We start from the raw sequence: 26,563 nt of genomic DNA, 5'->3' as shown, positions 1-26,563 counted from the left end.
GCAGGGTAGATAGTGGGTGGGTGAGTGTGTGCGAGTGTGTTGGATACATATAGCTGTGGAGATAAAATAGCTGTTTTTAACTGTGTTAAGGCACGAGACCACTAAAGTGGTTCTCTTCATCAGCACGATAGAGCTGCTGTAATTCTTTTAAGTAAACTTTGATGTGTCAGGATAAGTAGAACATGTGTATCTGTATTCACATGATCTACAAGGAGGTGCAATAAAGTTACCCTCAAGTTTAAAATTAGACATTTTTGCTGTGATTCTAGGCTGTTTAAAACAGTGCCCCAGATACATGAGCCTTTGTAGTCTTCATGGCAGACATTTAATAGCGCGAATGTCTGGAAAAAAACATCAAAAACCTGCTGACAGATTATTTGTAAGGAACTCAGTCAAAGCCATTGGGTGCTTCTGTTATTTGGGCGAGACGCTATAAATCGTTTCCCTCTGACCGTCAAACGCTCGCACAAAATGGCACAAACACGCGCAAGCAGAGGAAGTGACTGGTCATTATTCAGCAAACAACCGGGTGCTCATGTGCAAAGACCCACGTCTGTCTTATAATACTGTCTGTGCACCCCAGCACACATCCATTACAGATGAAAAGGTTTGATCTGATAGTGTAAAGGCCTTTCTTCGGTGTAGTGGACTCCCCGGGGATTTCAAGAAGAATAGAAGGCTTAAATAGCATATGAATATTATTCTTTTTCAAGAACTGGACCTGAGGCCCATGGGTGGGGCTCTGGTGCCCACCACTATATCCATTAGTTGTCATGGGGATGTAGATAAACTCAGGAGTGACTTCCTGTTGTTTGTGTTTTGGTTGTGGTGTTTTGGAGGTATGACATTTATGGAATAAAACTAATCAGAACAGGCTGCATGAGTCTATTTATTTGATTGCTCTAAATGAAACACAGACAGAAGTTGACTAAAATCAGTGTGTACTTCTAATACACTACAGAAAAACACATCAATATGGAGTGAAATGCATGTGAGATCACATTAAGTTTAATGTGCTGTTTAGTTCAACCTCGCTGCAGCTTCTTCACAGTATTGACAGAAGATTTCCTGTTTAAGCCTGTCAGTCAGCAAGGTAGTCAGTCCAAACCCAGACCCTATAATCTCTGTCTAAATGAGTCAGAACACACCAACGAGGCAATCGTATGGTGTGTGGTTCGGCTGTAAACCCTGCCTGTGTGTACTTTATGTTATCTAAATGTGGCCTGCGGTAAGGAGAGGGGGAAAACTATGTTAACATCCCCAAATAAACGTGAAGGCTGCGGTGAATGGTCTGCATTTAAAACAACAGGGATCTCCCCTCATAAAAAGACAAACTAATTAAACACAACTGCCTCCAGTACACACACACCTATTCTACATCACAAGTTGGAGTCCCTTAGTCGCTTATTAATGAACAAAGAAAGTTGATGTTAAAAAGATTAACCTCTCTTCCTGTGACAAAAGATAGTTATTAGCCCATAATGTGTTATAATTAGTGTTCTGCATCCTCCTGACTGAGTCACAGTACTGAGGACCTGAGTCACTGGTTACTGGTACTCGATTGACTAATCACCAAATCAACTGCTCTTCCTCTGGTTTGATGAAATAGCGGTGACTCTCATTACTACCATAACAAAGGGAAAGCTCCCAGTGACCTCTCAGTGTCTCTTCCTTAAAACACGGAACCACTCTGTAAAAGGAGCACCACCCACCCTCTTTGTCTGCCTTATTAGTGGAAAAAAACCTTACTGTGTTCATTGGGATTTAGTCAGTCTTGTGATGTTGCATTAACAAGACATGCAGTCCACAAATCTCTTTTGTGTCAAGCTCCTTAGAATACAATCCCACTTGTGCGGTGGGCAGGACCAGCCTTACTTTCTCTGCTTTTAAATGTGTGTGTGCTTGTGTGTGTGCTTGTGTGTGTGTGTGTGTGTGTGTGTGTGTGTGTGTGTGTGTGTGTGTGTGTGTGAGAGTGAGAGAGAAGGAGATAGAAAGAAGGACAGAGGGTAGACAGTGAGGAGGTCAGTACCGAAGCTTAACGGACCAATGACTCACACTGAGTGTTGCTATGGCAGCTGAATGCTTGATAAGTCTCTTGTGTGGGAATGCTATTAACTCTTTCTTCCCTCCATGTCGCTCTAAAATAGCAGAAATCCCTCTCGTTCTTCTTCGCCTCACCTCTGAGAAAGCTATCACTTGCCATTTTTGCCATTTCAACAAATATGTATATACTTTGTATAATATTAAACCAGTTTGTGACCTTTTCACAAGTTTCCCAGCATGTTTTGTGTGAGTTTGATGTGAGAAAATGAGGACTGCATCCATCAACAGGGTTATTTAACACCTCAGCAGCCACCATATTTTGGGTACTTAATGAGGTAATGAGGAAAGACGGGTGTTCGGTGGTGAGACAGTCATTTACACTGGAATGCACCATAATGTTAGTGGCAAACAGGAAATCTGTGGCAGACAGGAAGTATTCATCAGGATGGTGAGTTCAGAGTTCACTTCAATTCCTGTGTGTGGATGTGTGCATTCATTAGTGTGTGTGTGCGTTTATGAGCTACAGAGTACCAGTCTATGTGTGTGTTGGAGTGTGTTGGTGGTCAGTCAGTATGCTAGGATGCTGTTAACCCCTTTAACACCCTATAAGACCAGGCTGAATGCCACAGATCAAGGTCCTGCAGACGGCTGGAGGTCAGAGGTGAGGTAAGAAAGGCTTTCACAGGCGACCCACTGGTTGCATCCACTGGGAGGAGGGTCCCATTCAGGGGAATAAAAGCAGGACAGGATGCAAAACATTCCGGGACTGAATGTCTCCAGACAGTAGTATTTGTACAGCATTGTTAGTACTCTTCCCAAACACAATATCCTGACTCACTTAATGGAAGAAACAGACAGCGGTGGCCATGAAAACATTTCCTTCTAGAGTAACACGTTAACTACCCACTCCTAATTAAAAACGACAGTAAAGAAGTAGGTGCCAAAACTGGGAATATATCTTGGAAGTTATTATACAGACACAGAATAATTTTGCTTAATCACAACCTTTTGCAATTTTGGAAAATATACAAATACATTTTTTAAAGATCATTGTTTGTGGTGCAGAGAGATCAGAGGGAGCGTCATCTCACCTTCCTGGGTTTGATTTTGTCCTGGTGGTCATACTGAAAGATGCCTTTATAGCTCAGACCCAACCACCATGGGATCCCCTGCTTGTCCTAAAACACAAAACACCAAAAAACGTTATGAAAGGTTGTGCAAGTGTATGTGATTGATAGAGAGAGAAAGGAACTGAAAAAGGGAGACAGATAAAGAAAGACAGAGTACAAATAGCTTTAATCTCAATCATAACACCTTATCTCAAACTCCCAGAAGCAAGACAAATGTGTGTGGCATGTGTGTGTAAAAAAAGGAAAAGAAAAGTAGTAAAACGGTACCTTTACACCGTAGTAATGTACTCCATATGTGGGCAGAGACTCTACAATGCTCATATAACTGTGAGGAGCAGAAATACAGACATGTCAGGGTTACAGAGAACACAGACTTCTATAAGGTGAACAAACATAACCAGAGACATATTCAAATACTTACTTAACAATAGCTTGCCCTCTGGACTGCCCACTGATCTTTTTGTAATGCTCCACAACCCTGTCTTCACTGTAGGACAGTTCATAAATAGAAGAAGGAATCAGGTTAGGACAAGGAGGACCAGTGCAATGTTGTGATGGCTTTTCTCGGTAAATGACCCGTCTCTCACCAGTAGGCCAGAGACGGGTGATCCTTCAGGGCCTGGGTGGGCAGAGCAGGCAGCTTTTTCAGGTCAGACTTGGTTGCTTCAATACTGTGAGGGAGAAACCACAAGACATGATCAACACTACTTCTGCAAGAACAATCATTCTCTGCTGTAGGTATTTAGCTCAACAACTAAATGCAAAACGGAATATTTCCCAGAACTGTCTTAAAAATAAGATTGGAAAATTGGTGCTGAAGGAACTAAGTTTAGTCAAGAGAGAGGCATGAATGCAATTGGCCTAAATGCTCTCTATTTTAGAGAGTTTGTAGGCCAATTCTCTATTTTAGAGAGCCTTTTTCTAAGAACAGCTGCAAGGACACCGACAGTTTGAAATGAGAGAAAAGAAGGGACAGAATGTTGATGTTATGATAGTTTCACTACAAGGTTATTGTACAAGGTATTACCCCAAAACAGAATCATTTTATCAGTAAAATTAATCTAAAATGTTGTTAATTCTTCACTTTGTCTCTTTTTAGGCAGATAAATTACACCCAAAATACGGGTATATTGAGGAGTACCTTGGACAATAGATAACCTTTAGACAGAGTACACGAGACAGGGACCCAGGCAGAGAGACTTGGCTTCAGATTCAGTTTTCAGACCTTCAGTGGCAGGAGGTCTTAATACCCCGCTCTAATCCCCCAGCCTCCCTCCAGCCGCCGCCCAGGCCTCAGAGGAGTGGGGGAAGCCCTGGGAACATGACAACCTATGAGCTAACGCCCTGGAAGAGATCCCATCCACCCTGCCCGTCTGTTCCTAATGTGTGAACACAGCTGTGTGTCTGGATTGGATGATAACCATTTCAGTAACTACTCAGTAGGTATACGTGGTGGTGTACAACACTTTGGCATTGTACTCAATGAAAGGGCAGGAAAGGGCTCCATTTGAACAAATACATTGTGTGCTCTGTGCCATTGTGACATGTTCATCTTCACAAGTCACTCAAATCAATAATTATTTAACATATGAATTGTCTATAAATAGTTTATAATTAATACTGAAATGTAACTTTCCATCGCTTGCCGCAAGATCTAAGTAATGTAAGAGATGTAAGAATAGGTGTTTTGAAGAGTAGCAGCAGTGACCGATGTAGTGAAACCTAATATGGAGGAGGGGTACAGTGTATGAAGTCTATAATGCTTTTAGAGAAGGGAGGTATGTGTGAGTGGGAGGAAGACGTTAAAGGAAAGGGGGAGAAGGGGGAAAGGAATGTCTCCAGAGTGTGTCACATTCCAGCCCTCTGCAGGATATCGTGTTTATTTACTCCTTTCACAGGCGGAAATGAGGTCAGAGGGGATGCTGTTATCTGTGCTACAACAAAGGGATGAGGGGATGAGGGATGACATACATTTAGGCTAACATCATACAGATGTGTAGAGCCACATGTGGAGAGTAGCTGACATGAAACATTACTTGACTCGGAAGTTAATCTTGAGTTTAATTAATTTGAGTTTAAATATTTATTCAGAATATTTTGGTAAAATATTTGTTGGTATAAGAAATAATTGTATGCAGTAATGTTGAGTCTTAAATTGGAGGAATGTCAATAGCTTTTGTCTTTCCTTACACACATGTTGACACACGGATCAGAACTGAGTGGCAGCACAGGCTGAAGAGAGTGAATCAAAGTGGAACAAGGGTAGCAGGAAAGAAGCAGGGAGGGGTGCAAACCAAGCTCAGAAACAAAGAGAGTTCTCAGTGATGCACCTCAATGCTCAGGGGAGCAGAGGAGCAGACAGACGACTGATATCACTTCCATTGTCCCTCTGTCTGAGCCTCTCGCTTCTGAATAAACATGTATAAACCCTACCACCCTGTCACTGGGGATGAAAATTGAGACGGAATATGTGGTATAAACATTTGAAAAGATCACTCCTAGCTACAACTTTCACTTACATTACAAATGATTACAAGTTACTCATGTGCTTACCTTGTGAAGTCCCCTTTAGCTTCCTGTGGAACAGAAAGGGAAAGAAAAAAGTAGTGAGAGGAGAAAGGATTTACATATATGGATATGTGAGCACCAAGCAGTGACCATAAAATCTGTGTTTATGTTCGGTGTGCATTGGTGAATTTGCAGCCAGGTCTGCTCTGCTCAGAGAGAAATATTAAACCTCCATCTGGAATGAAGCCTCTGAAGGACTACAGAGCAGATATCTGATACTGTGCATCTGCACCTGCAACGAGGGCACACACACACACGCACACACATCGACAAACCACTCAGCCAAGTCTATGTGTAACATGACCTTGCAGCATCATAGTTAATGGACTGACCTACTCAGAGAAAGGGATAGGAGAGAGTATGGGGTGGCGTTGAGAAGAATTTGTGAAGTAAAAGAGTTCCTCTGCTGCTCTGTGTTATATTAGCACCGACTGACAGCAGTGAATATTTAGCCGGTAGCCAAGATTTTTTCTACCAACTAAGGCAGTTGAGGTTTTTAGGTTTTAAAATCTCCAAGCATCATGGCAGTTTACTGACAGATTGATTACTGCATTAGATCATTTAGGTTTAATCATCGTCAATTATGACTGCAATAGAAAATGTGAATTCAATCATGGTCAATTAGGATCAAAGGCTGGTGGAGACATTTTGGAAGAACATTTCAAAACTGTTTCAATGCAGAGCAAAAGCCCCTGGAACAACCAGTGCATTTGGCTGCATGAGCTAAACACATATATCCAAACAGAGATCCACACAAAAAACAAGCTTTATCTTACTTGTAGAATAAAGGCAGCCAATTCGAAGACAACATCACTGTCCACTTCAATAAGTTCCTGCAAGAAAAAGAGAGAAGGAAATTATTGTATTACTTTTACTGACTTAACATGTTGGGAGCAAAAGTGGTCGTGCCTCTAATCATCCTCCATTTATCCAAGAAGGGTTGCTTGTAACTTTCATCGCCCTACCACTACCCCTCCAGTTTTCCACTCTCCCTTCTCTAATTTCATGACCTCTTCATGCGGATGGAGCTCAGAGATTAGAGGCAAACAGAGGGGGTTTGGGGATTGAGGGTAGTAGGCATGGATGCTCTGGTTACTGATTATTCATTACATTTTCCATAGGTGTTCTTTCAAATGTAATATTGTTTTTTAATGACATGTGGATATGGGAAAAGGTAGACTTCATGACAATCAAATATCTTTCTTGCTGTTTGTAATCACAGACCATTGGCATGTTCATATACATTGAATGCTTGGTCTGCTTTGAGGGGGAGAAGGGTATTCAGCAGTGAGTAGTGGGTCAAGTATGCCTGGAATGCTCCCTTTACAATCGACCTCTTAATTTGTTGGGAGATCAGACAGCCAGGATGAAACACGAGACTGAACAAACCCACCCTGGGTGTACCACCCACGTGGCAACAAACCGTCATAGAGTATGTGTTATCGTACTGTATGTGTTCCCACAGCACAGCACAGAAGGTTTCTCACTACTTATACAAATGCTGAAGCAGAACATATCCCGAGATACAGTTTCTTAACAACCCTGTACATGAAAAAATAATTCTTAAAATACTGCATTATATTTATTTTATTTTCTTGCTCTCTTGCATTGAAAGAGATCATTGTATTTTAGCTGAAGTTGTTATCAGGGTGACATACATGAGCATAGCGGGATCAGATATCTTCTTGAAGTAGCTAAAAACGTGACTGAATCAGAAACCTTCTGTTTGTGAGTCAGTCTATCCCTGAATACTCAGTTACATAATCACTACCATTCAAGTGTCAAGGGCAAATTCACAAGAGGATTGCGCACTTTTGCATCCACTTAACCTGCACAAATAAGACAGAAAGAAACCATATCATTCTCAAAGCACCCACAAAGGGGGAAGTGCATCCCTATCTGTGCAGCCAAATAGAGTTGAAGTGCTCCTGTGCTATTTGCACATATTTAAATTAGGTCATGTGCCTACATCTGCTGCAAACTGTACACAGAAGCACAACTTTCCAAGTGTGTTTGAGCAATATCTATTGCTAATCAATCTTGAGATGGGGCAGATAGCGGCTGCAAGTGATGGACGATTCTTGATGCTATCAGTGGCCGCAATACATTGATTGTGTATTCCCCCTGAGTGTCTTCCTCATCACAACTGCAGTAAGACTGATGCTGTGCACATAGAAATAAACTAGACAACCCAAACCTCCTATGTAAACTTAGGTTTGTTTACTATTTGACACTATTAGCTATGTAAGGTTTGTATACCACTTTTATACAACAAATTGCGTATGACACACTAGTCTGAACATTAATTCAACAAAAATATGCATTAAATGGCTTTGCATTTATTGTTGGAATTTCCATCACTGTCAGCACTGAAAATAATGGGTCTAATGATATTATCAGAGTTTTCTACAGAGCTTTGTTTGGGTTGTTTTTGCCCCATTTATTTTAAGAGCACATACGCCCTCTTCTGGACAGGCAAAAATAACTGCTGAACACTGATGTCGCTGAATCTATAGTACATTGTTGTCTTTTTACAGGGGAGCAAGTAGGTAGAATATGTTAGGGGAAAGCGAACCAGTTAACTGCACTACAAGAAAACATAGAAATTGCCTTCTTTTAGAGGAATGCTTTAAGTGAGTCACCAAAATGTTCAAAATATATATTTGCATTTCTATTAGGGGAGCTTATGTAGTTTTTATTTTAACAGCCGAAATAAATGTGCTTCAACACTGACAGATGGCAGAAAATGTGTCAAATTATGCGCTAGTTGCTGGAATGTGGAGCAGCACATATAATGATAGGCAACAGCTGATGCAAATGTTTCACATTTTCTGCTTCACCAAATCCGTGTGGAGCACCAAAGCCCAAGCTGGCCTCTTCATTTAGAACCACAAATTGGCCAATGAAGTGGCATGCTTCAAATCGTATAAAGTCCATTACTCCACATTATTTTTAACTTCAAGTATACCCACTGAAAACCCCCACCTCTTTCTTTTAGCAAGTCCAGAAGAAAACTCACCACCTTTATTTGTAAAGCATTTTATGATAAATACATCCCAGTCAACAGTATTATGGATATGCATTATGGCAACAGATTATTGAGTTTACCTTGTAGATGATGGACTTGGCATTAAGAAAAAACAGCTCAATAGTAGCATTATCCTTCAGGTAGGATATGCTCTCTATGTAGAACCTGAAAACATAGAGGGATACATTTGATTAGATTTGCAAATCATAGGTTTTCCTTCAGTTCTACAAAGACAATCAGTAAAGACCAGAGGGACCAGAAGAGGGCCCACCATACCAAAGGCTGACCCTCTACACCTCTTAAACAGATCCCCTCTCTCACCAAGTGTGTTGGCAACAATCCATTATTAGTTTGTTAGTGTGAACACATTCCTCAATCTGAATGCACACACATTCACTGACACACACACACACACACACACACACACACACACACACACACACACACACACACACACACACACACACACACACACACACACACACACACACACACACACACACACACACACACACACACACACACACACACACACACACACACACACACACAGATTGAATGTGCACATGATGCACTTCACACATTGTCCACTTCTCTGCATCATCAGCAGTGTGTAGTGATTCCACATGCAAATCCACTACAGACACACACAGATATACACACACACAAACACACACCAACATACACACACAAACACACAAACACGCACTGGAGAGAAGCACAGTAAACCACTTCTAGCAGCGTGATGAGGAGGGAGTTAACATAATAATGCCGTCTAAATTTAGCTCATGAATGCATGCAGAGCCAGAGGGGAGCAATGATGGAACGCTAGGAAGCTACTGATTGTTAGCTGTTCTTTGATGGAAGCTAACATCTTAAACATCTTCAGTGTATGACTTGATGTATCCCAAAAGTGTGTATAATGTGGCCTAAGCACATGTTCCTATGAAAACACGTGAGTGTATGTGTCGATTTGTGTGTGTATGAGTGTAAAGGTATTGAGTCAGAGGGATTGTAGGAGGATCAATATTGGAGGGTTTAAATTGCGTTACCCATTGAGCTGCAGGAGAAAATGAGAGGAGCCATGTCAATATTCAGTGGGAACATTTAATTAAAGCCACGGTGTTGATGAGTTATACACAGAGCAGCAAGCATGCAAAAAGGCTCCCACTGAATCAGCTGGAGGTGGGCTGCTGCCTAGCCTTTATGGGAACACACACATTGCACAGATACCACATAAGCATGCAAATAGATGTTGTGCATGCACCTGGCAGTGACACACCTGCACCCAGAGACAACCTTTCCTTGTGCTAATGAAAACAATATGCTCACATTGATAATGGATTCAGGCATGACATTTGGGCGAACGGTTGCTCCATTATAGTCCTGAGTCTGCCTATGCATGTGTATGTGTTTCTCAGGGTTGGGTGTGTGTGTGTGTGTGTGTGTGTGTGTGTGTGTGTGTGTGTGTGTGTGGGAGGGGGTGTAGTTATTGTGACATTTGGAAAGATTGAGGTGAGAGATTGGACTAAACGGCGAGAATAAAAAGGGGGATGCACTGCAGCCTCAAAATGGTGTCAAAGTTCACAATGTCACAGCACCACCACCACAACATCCCTAAACACCTATTAGTCTATGTAAATACACACACAGTGACCCACACTCTGACCATCACGGACACACACATTTAAAAAAAATGTTTTATAGCTCTTGATAAAGAGAGATGGTAACTGTGTATATCAATGCCACTTTACTGAAATAGGCAGCACTAAATGCAGCAAATTATACTCATCTGCACATGTTTTTAGTATATCAAATTGTACAATGACAACATTGTTAACTAAACAGGGTGAACAATGTGTCTAAGAATACAATTTTGCTATACAGTCACCTCATTGTGTCATGGTGAGCTGTGCCGTAAATGTCGCCCTGGAAATGACTACTCAGTGACATTGTTTAGCAGAGATATTGTACGTCATGTTACTATGTACGTTGCTAACCAACCAAGCTCAGTCCCTGGGGTGTATATGACATCATGGATATTTGTTGGGGACAGAGCACATAAGTGGACCCAAAACAAAGGCTTGGCTTTCCCTCTGCAGGCTCTGACTGAGAGCTCCTGTGTGTTTGGGCAGAGGATGGCTTTGCGTTTTCATTTGAGGCCAAGAAAGATTAGAAAATATCCTCGCAGGTCAGGTGCCTTTTTCTTGCATTTTCAAGAGCCTATTGAAGATAAAACACCCACATGCACACAAACAAAGAAAACACACACAAACACACACATGCACACTTGTGTGAGTGTGGTGAGTTTTTAAATATGAGAAGGGCTTTTGTATAAGCAGTGCAAAGGGCTAAGAGAGTAGTGTGGGTTTGTTGGATTATTTCATGACCCTATCATGACAGGTCATAGAAGAGTCTGCTTTAAATGAGAAGTAGACTCCAATACAGCAAGAAGAGCACACTGTAAGATTGTATGTTTTGTATTGGTTGAGTCAAGAACCAGACTATTTTCTTTCATGTTTAAGCATTTAAATTGACACATAAACCTTTAACAAACAAGGGACCAACGTTTTTTAAGTGATCTGTATAAAAAAAGTATAGTACGGAAATGCCATGGCTTCTCTCTGTACATGTGATCCTGCCATCCTGTTTGGAATAGGGCACTTTGTAGTCACCGCAAAGCTACTTGACGGGATTTGCATGCAGCGCATAATGATAAGGTCTAAGAGGCTCATGATTGGCTGAGAGGCCCCGTGGCGGGAGTTTAACTCCGGGGTCAAAGCAATTTCATAGAGGCCTGTCATAACTAACCTTGTTAATCTGTTCCTATTACCACATGAAGGCATAAGCATACACTAACAGTTTTAGCGACGCACTCTCTCTCTCTTTCTTTCTCTCTTTCACACACATTCAAACAATGCAATCAGTGACTGAGGCATGGGTTAGTTAGCTGAGTAATTTAATAAAGAGAGACTCACCTGACACAGAAGTAGAGGACAATGGGACCAGACTTCTTCGGGAACTCATGTTCTAATACCCTGCGGTCCAACTGCAGCCAACTAAAATGGCCCCTGATGAGACAAAACAGCCAATCAATGCCTTTTATTCAGGGAGGTATAATTATCCAAAAAGAATATACAGAACTTATATAATTATGCTAAACATTTTCTTTACTTGAATCTCCCCATGTTTCTTTTCCTATTTCCATGTCTTCCCTTCTGTTGCCCCCCCTTTTCTCTCCCCCTCTCCTCTCTTTTTTCTGTCCCCCTCCAACTGAGAGAAAAACTGCAGAGACAGCTTGTCACCCTGGTAACCCTGCATGGTTTCCTGAGCAACTGAGCAACATCTCTCTCTCAAGCTCTCCCTCCTTCTGTCTCTCAATCTATCATGCGTTTCCCTCCCAAACGGCCTCTTTGACCACTGAGCGGTCAGCTCTGAGGCGTCTGCTCTCCCCAGGCCCTAGGAACAAATCTACACATCATAGAATTAGTCCTGGGGGGCTAAAACTACAAAGATGATATAGCTTTGCTGGACAGACTGTGTCACAGCCATGTAAATGCCATGGAGCAGAGGCTGTTTTTTCTTGGCATCAAAGAGAGAAAACAAAAGGCCAGGTTTGCCTGTATGTAAATAATTTGTATATTGCAGGACTAGTTCTGGAACCTGCTGTGGTGTGTCTCTCTTTCTAGGTCACCAAACACAATAAAGCTAATTTGAATGTCATTTTTGCATTTCAAGCATAGTTCTCGTACCAATCCTTCTGACAGACACAGACTTGTGATCTTTAGCTAGCCCAGAGCAGGACACTGGTAACCTTATCATAGCATCAAAGCCCTTTATAACTAGGTATTTGATCATACATCAGTGTATGTTTCAGCATGATATTCATGATCAAGATGAATGAAGGTAGCCATCTCCTTTTACTGGCAAATAAAAGATAGGTGAAAACCATAAACTGGATATCTAGGTTTTTTCTCAGGACATTTTTTTCTTATACTAAATAAACGTGTACAAACATATGCTAAATACACGAAGTAAACATGATCAAATTCAGCAGGAAAAAAAAGGCCAAACAAAGGGCCACATTTAACACATTTAAGATTTCTAAACCCATATTTCAAACTTAAACACTGTACTGTGAAATTGAGTATTTATAGTGGTGCTTTTGTTAAAACATATTCACACACACATAAAATATAAATAAAACCATGCTACTACATAATTGATGCTTAAAACTAATGTCAGTTTTTTCACCTTTGTCATCTATGGCAACCAATGTTACAGTGTAACAGGGAAGAACAAACACAATCCAACAAACAAAACACACTTTAGACCTACATGTATTCCTGGGCTACTGAAACACCATACAGAGAGTTCACTTTCAAAGGCATTACTATTAAAATGTGACTTACGTTTCGTCTGTGTATGCAATACCAAAGTACTCCTTCTCCTTGAGGTTGAAGTGCGAGGCCACAAGGTCCAGCAAGTCCTTTGCCATCAGCTTGGGCTGCAGGGGGACAGACATATTAGTATTGCTCTCATTATAGTTTTAATTTGAGTTATAAAGTCCTGTCTCTGTGTGAGGGTACTTTATCACACTGTAGTGAAATTGGAACAAGTACATGTGTAGAGCTTTAATATGTTAATGTTTCTATCAGCTATTGATTAACTGCAATGACTAAGCATTCTGACAAACAAGGGGGAAAAGAGGAAAAGAGCAAGAGAGGAGGAGATAAATTAGAAAGAGAGAGTGCGAGAAAGATGGATGGAGTGTGTGGATGTTGCTGACAGTGCAGGTACCGTGCCCTTCCCCTCCCTGCTTTCCGCCCATCTGACCCAAACCTCCACTGCAGAGTCATGCCTCCAGGCTCCACCATTGTATTGTAGGGAGAGGGCTGCAGCTAGCATACAAGCTTTCCAACTAGTTTATACTCTGGAATACTGTCCAAGCTTTATATAATGACAACCTCCAATCATCACGACGCTCAAAGCTTGCAGAGCATCTTAAAGCCAGGCAGAGGCTGGGGACTGCTGCCATATGCTGCTGGTTTGTGACATCCTGAGTAACTGCACACCCCACCCTGAGGTTAACCATGGGTGTGCCTTGCTGCCTACAGTTTCATTACAGGCACACACACATTCTGCATGGACATATGCACTAAAGAGCCCATGCACAACATTCATGCAGCCCACTCGCAACACACAGGAGGTACATGTGTGATGCGCACATTCTTAACAATCTCCCCCTGAGGTCCTTTACTATCTGTTCACTGCACAACTTCAGTGACAGAAGCTACTGAGAGCTATTTAAAGAGGAGGTGATGTCATACACACAGCAAGCATACATACACACATACATGTATGCACACACAGAGACACAACTCCAATGACCTAGATCTCACATAAGCACGACGCCTACAGTGATCCTGCAACACAGAAAAGATTCCGGAGAGAATAGAAGCTAACATATAGGCTGCATCTGCCATATAGGTGCATGTTTCACATCTGTACAAGATAAACAGTGTTAAATAGGAAACAAAATGGCTACTGTACTAGCTTGTTGTGTCTCACCTGACTCCAAAACCTTTCATCACTGGAATTATTAAGAAGAAACCCATAACACTTTAATATTGAATATAGAGGATGTTATTTGAAGAAAACTTTCTAATCTAAATTCACTGCAAGAATAATAAAAGGCGCCTCTTTACATGCTAAATGTGTATTTATACAATGGTTGCATGTAGTTCAATACATCCAGAGAAGGGTTTTAAGAGCTGTACTTAACTATACAGGTACTGATCTGTCTGAATCTGACAATAACTGGTATTCTCATCCACAAAGGCTTTGATTGGCTCTGTTGTTTCTCCAAATAGGAGGGCAGCAAGTCAAAAAAGCGACACTCGATCTCTTTGAAGTGCTCAAAAACAATTTAGATGTGGACATTTTAGGTCTGGAAGCAAGCTATCTTTATAGTATTAGCGGTAATAAATGTTTTGGTTCAGCTAGAGACACATACACAGTCCTGGTCTCTCATTACACAGCAGTCAACTGCTCTGGCAACAATATCAATTAAATGACATCCGTGCCACCACAGCATAAAAAACAAAGAGAGATGGACAGAGACACATGGACACATAGAGTAAACCGTTAGAAATATGGAGATGAAATGAGCCCCAGATACAAGAAGTGCAAGACTGGAGATAAAAAAGAACAGAAGGACCCCTGCAAGGTTAAAGCTTACTTCTTGCCTCGGCATTGTTATGAATACCAAGCAGACTGTGAAAATCTCTTTAAAAAATCACTGATAGTATAATTGAGTTTGCTTCTCCCCCTTCAAGTAACGACTCCCCCCTTCCTTACACTACAACTTATCTGTGAAATGCCAGATACCTAGCGGATGTGTAATTACGTTGTGGAAGATACCAACAGTGATACAGAGAGTGAATGACAGGTAATAAGGTAAGTGATAGGGCACATTAAACACCCTCACACAATAACTGAGGCACATTCCAGAACCATACAGATGATACTGAATATAAACACACACATACACACACACTCTATGCAGCCATCTATCAAGCAGTAAAGCTCTCTGCTAGCTTAGACAGCATTACTGCTAATAGACATTTAGCCTGTGCCTCCTCAGCAGCACAGATAATTAACAGTATGAGAATTACAGGGAAGTGCAAGATAGGAGGAGACATGCTAAAGCAAACCCCCAGACAAGTGACTACACAACAGTAGCTCACTCGCCTGGCTGGCAGCAAGTTACGGCCCTATCTCAGCAAACAGCTAGCCAGGCGCCTTCAGGATTGCCCGGATTTATTTATGGGCTGCTAACTAATTTCCAAATGCCAATCCAAAAGTCCAAGGGTGGGAAGGGAAAAGATTTTTAGTCACAAGATGCCCTAAAAGTTTAAATATTTTCAACTATTTCTGTGTACAGACTTTCAGTGTAGCATCTTACCATGTTACATTTAAACCTTTTTGTTTTCTTCAAATAAACATTGGTGTGGAAGAGTATCTGGGGGTTAGCTTCAATCTTTACGGCCTGGTAAAATGCGTGTTGGCCTTCTAACACATAGTTCTCAGCCAATGAGGCATTGCTCCATAAACAAGTCTATCAAAGGAAGGAGGAAGGGGATGAGGAAGAGGGAAATGTTAAATTACTCTTCTGGGATTAAACAGCTGGTCAACGTTACAAGTCAGTGACAGAAGTGAGATCCAACCTTTCAAAGGCTAGATGGCTGCCGTGCTCGGACAGGAAGTTATATGAAAACCGCAACAGGACAGACTTGACCACACTGGTTATAAATGATCAGTAGAGCACAATGGAGTGTGTAATTCTGCATGAATTATCATCACCTCTTCTAGAAATCTTTTTTTTGCAAATTAAGGAAGGTCCTGACTGCTTTCTTGGTTACTTGAAAACTAAGAATAACATTCTCTGTGGTCCAAAAACAACTTAATGGCCTACTGTACCCAATGCAGAAAACTGAGGATAGAAAAAAAGACAGCAGCATCCAGATTTTTATGACAATGGTTTGTTAATAACATCCCCTCTTCCTGACTTCTCTCTTGATAATACCATTGCCAAACAGTAAAAATACCATGTGTTATATTAAGTATATTATGTGGTAAATAGAACAGATTTTCTCTCTCACACAACTTCAAGTATCTGTAAAACTCTTTACATAAAATAAAGATTAATTAAAGGTGGGGTAGGTAAGTTTGAGAAATCGACTCGAGATACACTTTTTGTTATATTCCATGGAATGCTCTTAACATCCCGATAGCAATGAATATCTTAAGTGCTTTGACAAAAAATCCATAAAAAAATGTCATCTGTGGAAGCCGTAATACTGTAAAAAGTACGACCAATCATTTTAGCCGGCCCGGCTAAAATAACTGGATGGCCTACCTGCCTGTCAGCCTTCCATCTGTGCACAAACTTATCTCGTGCCCTCATTGGTCATGTGCGCGTTCGTGTGTGTTGGAGGAGGGGCTCTATAAGGAAGTAGCAGATTTTCTCCGGTTGTGTATTTTCAAATTCTAGCGATCTCGAGCCGGTTTCTCAAACTTACCTACCCCACCTTTAAATGTTTATATTCAACTCTCTTTTTGTTAAATTCCCAGTAATTTCCTTTCTCAATGGCCAAGAGGAGGAATGGCGAGCAGAAGGGATAATAGATGGATGAGATACAGAACTGCTGTAGCTGTGTTTTATATTTTCGATTTAGAAGAAGGCAGAGCTGGGGCAGGTGAAGGCTAAAATGAGCTGAGAAAATAAATGGATACTGAGACGTAGAAAGTCAAGAGAGATGGGGAGAGAGAAGAGAGTGGAAGAGGTGCAAAGACAAGTACCAATTTGAAAGAGAGGATCAGTTCTGACAGAGTAATCGAATCAGAAAGTCAGCAGACCTATCCAAAGCTCTACCCTCCATTTTCTCCTCTCCATTCCCATCCCTTTAGTGTCATCTCCTGTCTCTGTATTCCTGAGCTCTCATCTCACTTTTCTTTCTCCCTCTAAACCTCTTGAGTTTCTGCGTCAATCTTTCTATATTCTCTGCTTCCTGTTCTTCTACTGTTCCAGGGCAATTACTTTCTGTTGTCTCATTTGCAGTGGAATCGGGTCAGACCAAAGGGGGCTAAGAGATGTTAGGAAGAGTGGAAGAAGCCTCTCATGAAGAGGCTATTTACTTTGAAGCCAAACCATGAGAGGGATCTTATACATGATGAAAGTGTATGTCATCAACAATCAATGGAGAAAAGGAGGAAGTGAAGGGAGAGGTTACTTTGGGCCATACATTTGATAAAGAACAAAAACTCCCCACCAAATGAAGTATGTGTTATTGTGTGATGGAAAAAGCTTTCACAAGAGGGTTTAACCCTGGGTGTAAAACATAAAGCAGACCAGAGCAGATCTACAGTATTAAGTAGCTCTCTACAAAGGGTGTGGGCTTTAAATGGCAAACAAGGGATAGATGGGCGTGCATTGGGTGCTGCTGCTGCCTTTGGTCATTACTGCAGAAAGGCCTGCTGGGTAAAATTGAAGACTGAAAGTAGGGGGGAGGGGGGCAGCATGCAGCTTTGTTTTTCCTGGACAATTGGAGGATTGCATGGAGCATTGTCAATTGCACAAACAGTTGATGTTTTCTGTTAAATCATTCTGGGCATTTCTGATGCATTCTGGGAAGGCAGTGGGGATGGACGATGAAGATTGAGCATTGAAGCATGAGTTTAGGAGGAAGAGTTTATTTTTAGGACATTATTAGGACTGAACTCATTGCTTCTACAGGGATGGTAAATCAGGGCATGGTCTGCTGCATGCACGTGTGTGTGTGTGTGCAGTGTGTGTGTGTGTGTTGAAGGATCAGGTGAGCATTAAGAAAAAGCAAAGTCACCTACTGCTGACCAAATTTCCCTGGGTCAGCAGTAACCAAGTCCCTGAGGACACCACACATTGCATATTCGCTCTAAGGAAAGGAGAGGCTGCAAAGAGAGAGGGAAGAAAGAGAGGGAAGAGCGAGAGGGCGCGAGGAGGAGAGACTCACCTGTACAAGCAGCTCCAGCTTCCTGTCGTCCAGGAGATGGACCTGACATCGCCTCCCCTCCGTCATCTGAGAAAAACAGACAAAAAGAAACAAGGGATTCCAGTCAAAAAATTGTTTAAAGATATTACATGTTATATTAATATAGTTTAAAAGTCGGGTGTTAAATGGATCAAAATAAGCCAATACTGATTCAATTAGTTGGAGCAAGTATCTGATTACAAATACGCATACTAAGTCATTTGTCAGCAGCACGCCAGTAGATTGTATAACAACAAATGTGACAACAGTTTTTAGGTATTTCTTGCTTGCTACGTCAATATACTTTCTAAATCTGGAAAGTCAATGTGTGGAGGGGTGGCAGTAACTCTGCTGGTTTTTACAAAGTTATGAAAGCAATGTTAAAATCAAGTCTGATGTTAGCTTACACAAAAGAGTATGATCCCAGTCTCTTCAACACAGTGAGACATAAAGCAATATACGATACAGACTGTAAGATTGGTATACAACAGATACTTATAGCCCAGGTATTGGAACTGGGACTAAAAAGTTGTATTGGTGCATTGCTAGTTATCTCAGTGAATTCTTAATAAGGTTAGCTGAACCCACACAATGGGCCAATAGAGACAACGTCCTGCGCTGTTCTCTACCTCACTGACATTTATAGCATTCCTTCTTGAGCAGGAAATCCATTATCCATCAGTGGACCTCATTGACCACAATAAGTGAAGCTGCATGCTAAAAATCTTAACTTTTCTTCTCTGCGCTGTTGATACAAAGTTTACAGAGTAGAGCCGCTAATAAAGTGATAATCTGTCTGCCAAGTTCAAGTGTAAACACTGAAGCAGGTGCAATGGTTTAATAGTCAACTGTTGTAAATATGCGCCACATACACACAAGTAAGATAAAACCTGTTACAACTGAAAAACCCAAGCCAATTATTCAAAGCTGTCTTAAAATGTGCTTGCAGGGTAAAATGTAAACAATCACAGGACTAGGTTGAAAAATTCAAAGCAGAGTATTCAGCATTTGTCTGTTTGTGTTTTCTGGTGTTTTCAGCACATGTGGAGTTTCTCTACAATTTTCACAGGAAGCGGGGACCCCGAGGAACACAAATACCCCCTGGCTCCTCCCACACCCCCCTCACATCTGGAAAATGGGGAGGGACACCAGGGGGAGGTGTGTAGAGAGGTAACAATTGGCGAAGGGGAAGAAAGAAAGGTGGAGAAACATAATCATTGTCAAAAATGGAATGAGAAAGCCCTTCCAAACATAGATGCCAGAAACACAAGCACAAGCGTAACCGGTTTGTAACTCTTCACCAAACGGATCAAATTGGCCACCTGAGGCACTTGCAATTTGGTAAGGGTGTGTCCACAACATGAGAATAACATACTCTTACTTTCTCACCGCTTATGCCAGCTTGCATCCAGGTGGCAGCTTTAGCAGAGAGCTGAAAATACCAGAGAAATAGAGGGAGAGGAGTGACAGAGTTGTGTCTTAACACTCATCTCTGTGTGAACTCTGCTGAATGATTACTGGGGTGTGTGTGTTGGTGTGTACGTGTGTGTGAGTGCAGTTTCTAGTTCTACTTTGAAGGGTTTGGTTTGCCCTCCCTCTCACCATTGATCTCCTGTGGTTTGAGGGTTTAAGATTGGGTGCACCTGTGCACACATTAACACACACACTTCAATATTTATTTTGTTTTCATGTCCTTTCATGGAGTTACATTATCTTTCCAAAACTTTTCATGTTTATACTGTATACACTGATTTAAGTGGTACTGTCATGGCAACTGAGTGGAAGATCATATGTGTAAACATGATTATTTCCAGACAAATATAAAAAGTATAACAATCCTGAGATGCCTACAATGTTGGTGCACAGTTATTATGCAAATATTTAATTTGAGTTTTCTTTTTTTGCTGGCTAAACTCATGTATTTATTTATTGTTTAGTTTGGAGAAGAAGACAGGGCTAGAGTACTGACCAAACATCCTACTGTACTTTTGTATTTTGTCTGCAGAATACCTTTAACTGCAATGCAGACAGAGAACACACACATACGCACAAGCACACACACATACACATACACATACACATACACATACACACTCTCACTCTGCTTGAGACACCTGGGAATTGTACGAACCTTAACGTCAAGGTAACAAATCACTGCCTTCAGGCTAAAATTAGGGAGCTCAATCTGGCAGAGACAGACGCTTATTGGTTTTAGTCCTGAAATTCACTTTGTGGGATTGGACACATGCTACTGAGTTTATTTCCACCATGAAACCAAATGCAATAAAGTTTCTATGAATAGCTTCTACCAATTACACTCAATACAAAAAAGGAACATGTGGAATATTGCTGCACCATGAGACAGTGAAGACAGATATCTGTACAGGCTATTTTATATAAACCACTGATACAGCATCTTTGCTCTAACCAATGCATGCTGTGGACATTACATCCGAGAGAAAATAACCTGGGAGAAACATAGGCAAACACATGTGGTATTGCCCTGGTGTGTGATTCATTCTGCATGTAACCCACCAACATTTCTTACCCATTACTATTCAGGTTTGTATTGGCCAAGAAACAACCTCATTCCTGACTCATTGGCAGGAAACGGTGATATCAAAAGACAAAACGTGACAATGAACAATGAATAAAGCAGCCATGTTCAAAATGCTTAATTATGTTGCTGGAGCTGACACCCAAATAGCAGACACACACACAAACAGTTAGCTGACAGTGATGCCTGGGCCACTGCTGGCCACAGCACTAACGTTATCATTAGTTAGTTACCTTGCAAACAAACGCTCCCTGCAATGCTCCCACACAAAAACCGGCTGCAAGAGCAGAGAAAAAATATTCAAAAAAACAAATGATTAATCCCAGAAAGAAACGAGTCGTGTCACTGCCAGAAAATCGTCAAAAAACACCCGTTTTCCCGGCTGGCCTAGAGGAAGAGGCACATCAGCATCCATGTTACTGACCATTAGTTAACGTTAAGCGACGCAGCTCTCTTTAGCTCCCTTCTATTCACCAGAGACGCTACATCTCAGGTCCTCGCTTTCTAATGTAGAGACAATTTGGCGACCGTGCAGCCTCTTCCACGGCTTGCTCTCCTCCCTCCTTCCGAAGTCAGTGAGCTTCTCACGGGTCTAGTCCTGGTCGACCAACCCCCCTCTCTTCTCTCACCGGCACCGTGCACAAACGGTGAGTGAACGTGCGGATAGCGCGAGACCGTACCAACGGTCAGCAACCGAGGGGGACGAGCGGAAGAAACGGTTAACGGTCGAGCGTATTCCAGCCTGCCTTCACTTCCAGCTATGTTACTCGCTGTCATCAGAGTTGCTTCGAAAACACGGGAATAATGGAGGCAAGATGTGGGGGCGGGGAGAGGAGGAGATGAGGGGAAATGTTCTGCAGCAGCAGCTCACAGCCATGAGAAACTGCAGACCTCTCTCTCCCTGCTGTGTGTGTGTGTGTGTGTGTGTGTGTGTGTGTGTGTGTGTGTGTGTGTGTGTGTGTGTGTGTGTGTGTGTGTGTGTGTGTGTGTGCCTACAAACCCAAACAGACATCTGTGTCTGCAGAGCACATTAATACCCTGCCTTTAAAACAAGTGATGCACTGATACCTAACAATGAGCAGTTTGACACACTGTGCCTGCTGTGTAGAATCAGTTGTATTTACAGAAATTAGGCGTTGTGAGGGAGATTGAGCTGCCTCGAAAGACCCTGTCCTCCTATGTTTTATTACTTTACAACATAATAGGTTTGTGTTTGATAGATATCCATAAGCCTAAAATGGCTCTGCTAAAAAGTAGGAGATTCAATATGAACTTTACATCCCTGGTTCAGTCTCTATCTTTCTAGCCTGTCACTTCCTGACTTCTCAGGTGTACTGGCTTGGGTGACTCTGGCCTTCAGTCCACTGCAGCCGTTGGACTGACTGTTTTTTTTTGTATGACCTAAATTGGGCACTTGTGTTCACCTTATGCAGCTGCAGCAGCAGCAGCCGTTGAGACCACCAGGTTGTAAACATAACAAAATCAGTCCAGTTTTTGGTACCATACATAGATACCAGTGTGGGCTTTGAAAGCAGAGCAAAGCCTATACCCACTGTCAGTAAAGTATTTGTAAAACTCAGCAAGCGTAAGCTTGTCTGTTTCTATTATTGTTTTACAACATGAGTAATCCCCACATGATGAATACAGTGAGGCCACATGTAGCACATGAACAGTATGCATACATATATAGTACAATCATGCTAAGCAGTCATCATCAAGGATACTTGACCAATTTTTGTCTAAAGATAATCTTTTCTTTTCAGATCAGTCTGTCAGAAAATACAGTTCATCTAAACCAAATGCAGTTGCACAATATTTGAAATACAACAGCCGATTTATAGTCCTACATTTGCAGGATTCATCTGGAATTCTCCATTCCCAGACATTAAGCAAAAGGAAGATGCAATTAAATGTAATGTGCTTGGCATGAACAGTTTTGTTGCTACCAAAGCTTATGCTGCAGGCCCAAAATTCAGCTTATTTTGCTGAATGTAGAAGGTCACATGAGAAAAGAGGAGGTGTATCCTTTCCCCTCCCTGCTGGATTTGTCTGTTTCTGGATATTTTTGGCCTGTTCCAGACACCGGAAACTGGCCTGTCCAACTTAAACATCTCCAGATGACTCTTTCTTTGGCTTTAATACACACACCCGTTCCTCCTTCGCTTTCTCCGGTCAAATACATATCTCCCTTTATTGGTAACTTCCTCAGTTTGCTATCACAAGGGGCCTGTTGTTTGGCCAATGCATGTGAGGGAGAGAGAAGGGGACAATGCAGAGGGGGAATGGGGTAAACTGACAAAGAAAAAAAGAGGAAGGCCAAAAAATGCACTAGGAAGATCCTGAACACTTAATCTACATGAGTTTTTGAATGATTTTTCCTGTTTGGAATGGATGTTAGGAGCTCCAGTTACCAACGGGAGACAGCTTCACAGAGAGGAAAAGGTAGGAAGAAAGGAAGCAAGGCAGGAAGGAACAATAACAAACAGCTATGATTTAGTGAGCCTCTCTGCCCGTTACTCATGGCCCTTAACTTCCCTAACTTTTACATGGTCACCTTTCAATGACCTACACAGGGTGTTTCCAAGACCCATAAGGTGAGAAACACTTTTAGGTGTGACATATCTGGGCCCTGACAGAGCCCTGTTATGGAGCCGGTGGGCTTCTATTCCAGGCTGAGGTGTGGTCGTAATGAGGTGCTGATCTGCTGTATTTTTATGGTGTAGGGCTCCAAAGGGGAAAGACCTGGATTGGTGAGGTGGGTTTAACAGGCAGTGGGTATCTAGAGTCAGGTTTTAGGGTCGAGCAGGGGAACAGGGGTAGATGGTCTGTGTTGGAAAAGGTAACCTATATTGGTGGAATGTGATATAAACAGCGCCGAGTGGTTAATTGAAGCAAGATGGAGAATCTCTTTAACCCTGACTGTGGGACGCTGCGGTAGGGAGTTAAGACTGACACACATATACACACACACACACACATATACACACACACACACACACACACACACACACACACACCATGCTTTCGCTCTCTGTCTAACTCTGTCTGTCTTTGTCTGCATCTCTCCCATATGTATGCAGACTAAACAAACACTCTTAAACACGTCACTTTGAGAGCAAGCATGGTCTGACACCAGCAGTCCTACGGTGATTTATGACACTGAGATCATCGTAGCTGAATAGGCTTTATGACTCGTCGTCAGTTTTAATGTAACAGTATCTGCATGTGGTGCAGATTAGATTACAACACAAGATTCAACAAAACACACTGTGGCTCTCAATACTCTAGTCTACAGTGTCGGTTGAATGGGTTATTGAAAAGCTGATGGAAAAATAATAGCAGGGCCAAATCCATCTTCTCCATCCAGAGCTCGATGTAGCGGCAGAATGAGACGGAGTAGGGAGGGTCATGGAAAGGCAGCCAGGAATGTCTAGAGAAACGACTGACCGGGAGAGATCTGTTTTGTTTGTTCAAGTGTGTATATGTGTGTGTGAGTGTGTGTCTATGAGCTCCACCCTCCCTGCCCGTGAGTGACTTTGGGACTGAAATGTGGTTCCAGTTAGGGCGTTTTTAAAATCAGAAACACACTGGCACTTCAAACAAACTGGAGATATTTCTGTAGCCAACTCTGCTTTGTAACCCATTTATACTACAAAGCACCATTCCCAGACTTAAGCAAATGTCGTTTTCCTCATAGTTTTACACAGAATCACAAGTTTCTCTAAATCTGACATGGATGTTCTTGTGTGAATGTGGGAACTTTGCTGTGAGCCGTTCAGTAGACACAATAAACTCAGAAAAAACGGTATAGTAGATTCTGTGCAATCCTAATAACTTTAGTTGTGCTGAATCCACACAAATCATCTCTGCCTCAGGTCAATTTTGTTTCCATATGCATCCTGAAGAGCCTTATTCCCTAATAAATTGCAAATAAGTAGGTATCCTCTCTTGGTTCGTGCTAAAAAAAAGTCCAAAGTAGAGTACACAGGTTTGATATACAGACAGAACAATACATTAATGGTTCTTTAAAATAATTCCCGAATTGGGATCAATAAAGTATAACTTATCTAATCTTAAATTGCAAACGATCTACAATGACTCTGTTTTGTGTTGGAGAAAGAAGAATACAAGGTTGCATAGAGTTATTTGCAACACTTACAACCTTACCTTGTTGAAAAATTCCTAAAGGTCTATAAATGTTGTTTGCATTCTTTTCCAAGTTCCCACTGAGCGGTTATGTACAAATCATTTAAAAAGTAATTCAAACACATACCCAGTATAACTATGTCATTACAGTGGGAAGATTATTTTGTGCTGTGCATTTCATTTACTTTTTAGCTGCCTGATAAAAAACTGGGTCATATAGATGTAAACATGTGGATATACATTCACATATAGCCTGAAGTAAGATTTCATAGAGAAAGCTCTAAAATGAAACCACAACAAATGTCTATTTCGATGATATCCAATACAAATAAAAGCCTTTCATGGGCACAGTGCACGGTACTGCACCACAATGTGTATGTGTGTTGGAGAGCGAGCCATACTGGCTACCTTTTTGCATGCCACTAAACATTTGAATGTGTTTGCACTTTATGTCTTATTTACATCTCTGCTTTTTCATGGGGATTAGCTGTATTCAAAATAGTCAAAAGGGATTATTCCAATTTGCCTATTTCCCAAAGGAGGGACAAGCTTCCCTTTCTTCCACAGTTAACGATTCCCTCTCTTCCAGGCGCTTTTGTTTTTCATTCACTGACACAAATTGGGACATTCCTAAAATTCCAGTCCAAAGGGAACACTTGGTTGATAAACAGTCTGTGTCCGTATCTCGATGAATGTCCTCGGAAAAACCGGCCAAACCTTTACTCTGTGTTTTAAATGAAATGGATATAAGGTGTTTCAATAACTAAAGTAGCTTCAGAGGAAGGACAGAGCATACAGTGAAAAGAGCGAGAGGGGGAGCCAGAGCGCTGAGAGCGTAACAAGAAGAACAGAGTGGTTTAGGACAAAAAGGTACGAGTGATGTCATGTCTTTGAGAATTTTATCTCAATGAATCAGTCTCAGTGATCATGGTGGTTGATCTCCAAGGTTTGAGGTTTTCATTGTGTCTTTGTGTGTGTGTGTGTGTGCCTGTGCCTGTGTGTGTGTGTGTGTGTGTGTGTGTGTGTGTGTGTGGTGTGTGTGTGTGTGTGTGTGTGTGTGTGTGTGTGTGTGTGTGTGTGTGTGTGTGTGTGTGTGTGTGTGTGTGCGTGTGAGAGAGAGAGAGAGAGTCATTCACAGGGGAAGGATCTTTTACCCTTACACCTCCTCTCTTCATCTATAATTTACACAGTGAGAAATCACCGTAGACCTGAGTGACCCTGTGTTCACTGATACTCTTAGCTATGCATGCAGGAAGACAAAGTGACGTAGAATGGGGTATTTGGTTCTGCACCGCTAAAAGTATCCTATATAGATCCAGTCTGTGTGTGTGTGTGTGTGTGTGTGTGTGTGTGTACTCTATATCTTTAAATTCCTGTAAATTAATCGAACTACATTGATTGATGAATCTTCCTCCTTGTTGACTTCCCTTTTTCTCTGCTACTTCTTCTGTCTTTCTTTTGGTTTCTAATAAACAAACTACCACACACACACAAAAACACACACTGCCTAAACTCAAGG

The 26,563-nt window shown here is 41.7% G+C and overlaps 1 protein-coding gene across 5 annotated transcripts in view; it reads right to left on the bottom strand.

Annotated features, from left to right (window-relative positions):
* The window catches only part of frmd4a (FERM domain containing 4A), a 63,647-nt gene that overhangs the window by 14,580 nt on the left and 22,504 nt on the right, over positions 1-26,563 (bottom strand). For 4 of the 5 annotated variants that reach the window (XM_034141420.1, XM_034141419.1, XM_034141418.1 and 1 more), the window contains exons 2-11: positions 18,324-18,389; positions 13,182-13,276; positions 11,748-11,840; positions 8,850-8,934; positions 6,518-6,574; positions 5,727-5,749; positions 3,761-3,844; positions 3,595-3,660; positions 3,441-3,498; positions 3,135-3,221 (exon numbers count right to left, since the gene is read on the bottom strand). In XM_034141420.1, coding sequence (XP_033997311.1) covers positions 3,135-3,221; positions 3,441-3,498; positions 3,595-3,660; positions 3,761-3,844; positions 5,727-5,749; positions 6,518-6,574; positions 8,850-8,934; positions 11,748-11,840; positions 13,182-13,276; positions 18,324-18,389 — 714 coding nt within the window. Of the gene's footprint in view, positions 1-3,134; positions 3,222-3,440; positions 3,499-3,594; positions 3,661-3,760; positions 3,845-5,726; positions 5,750-6,517; positions 6,575-8,849; positions 8,935-11,747; positions 11,841-13,181; positions 13,277-18,323; positions 18,390-21,131; positions 21,647-26,563 lie in introns of those variants that run through there. The other variant, XM_034141421.1, reaches the window with a different exon arrangement.

The sequence above is a fragment of the Trematomus bernacchii genome, unplaced genomic scaffold, assembly GCF_902827165.1.
Source record: "Trematomus bernacchii unplaced genomic scaffold, fTreBer1.1, whole genome shotgun sequence".
In the NCBI taxonomy this organism is placed as follows: Eukaryota; Metazoa; Chordata; class Actinopteri; order Perciformes; family Nototheniidae; genus Trematomus; species Trematomus bernacchii.
Note: the sequence above shows the minus strand (reverse complement) of the source record. Positions and strands in the feature narration are given on the sequence as shown.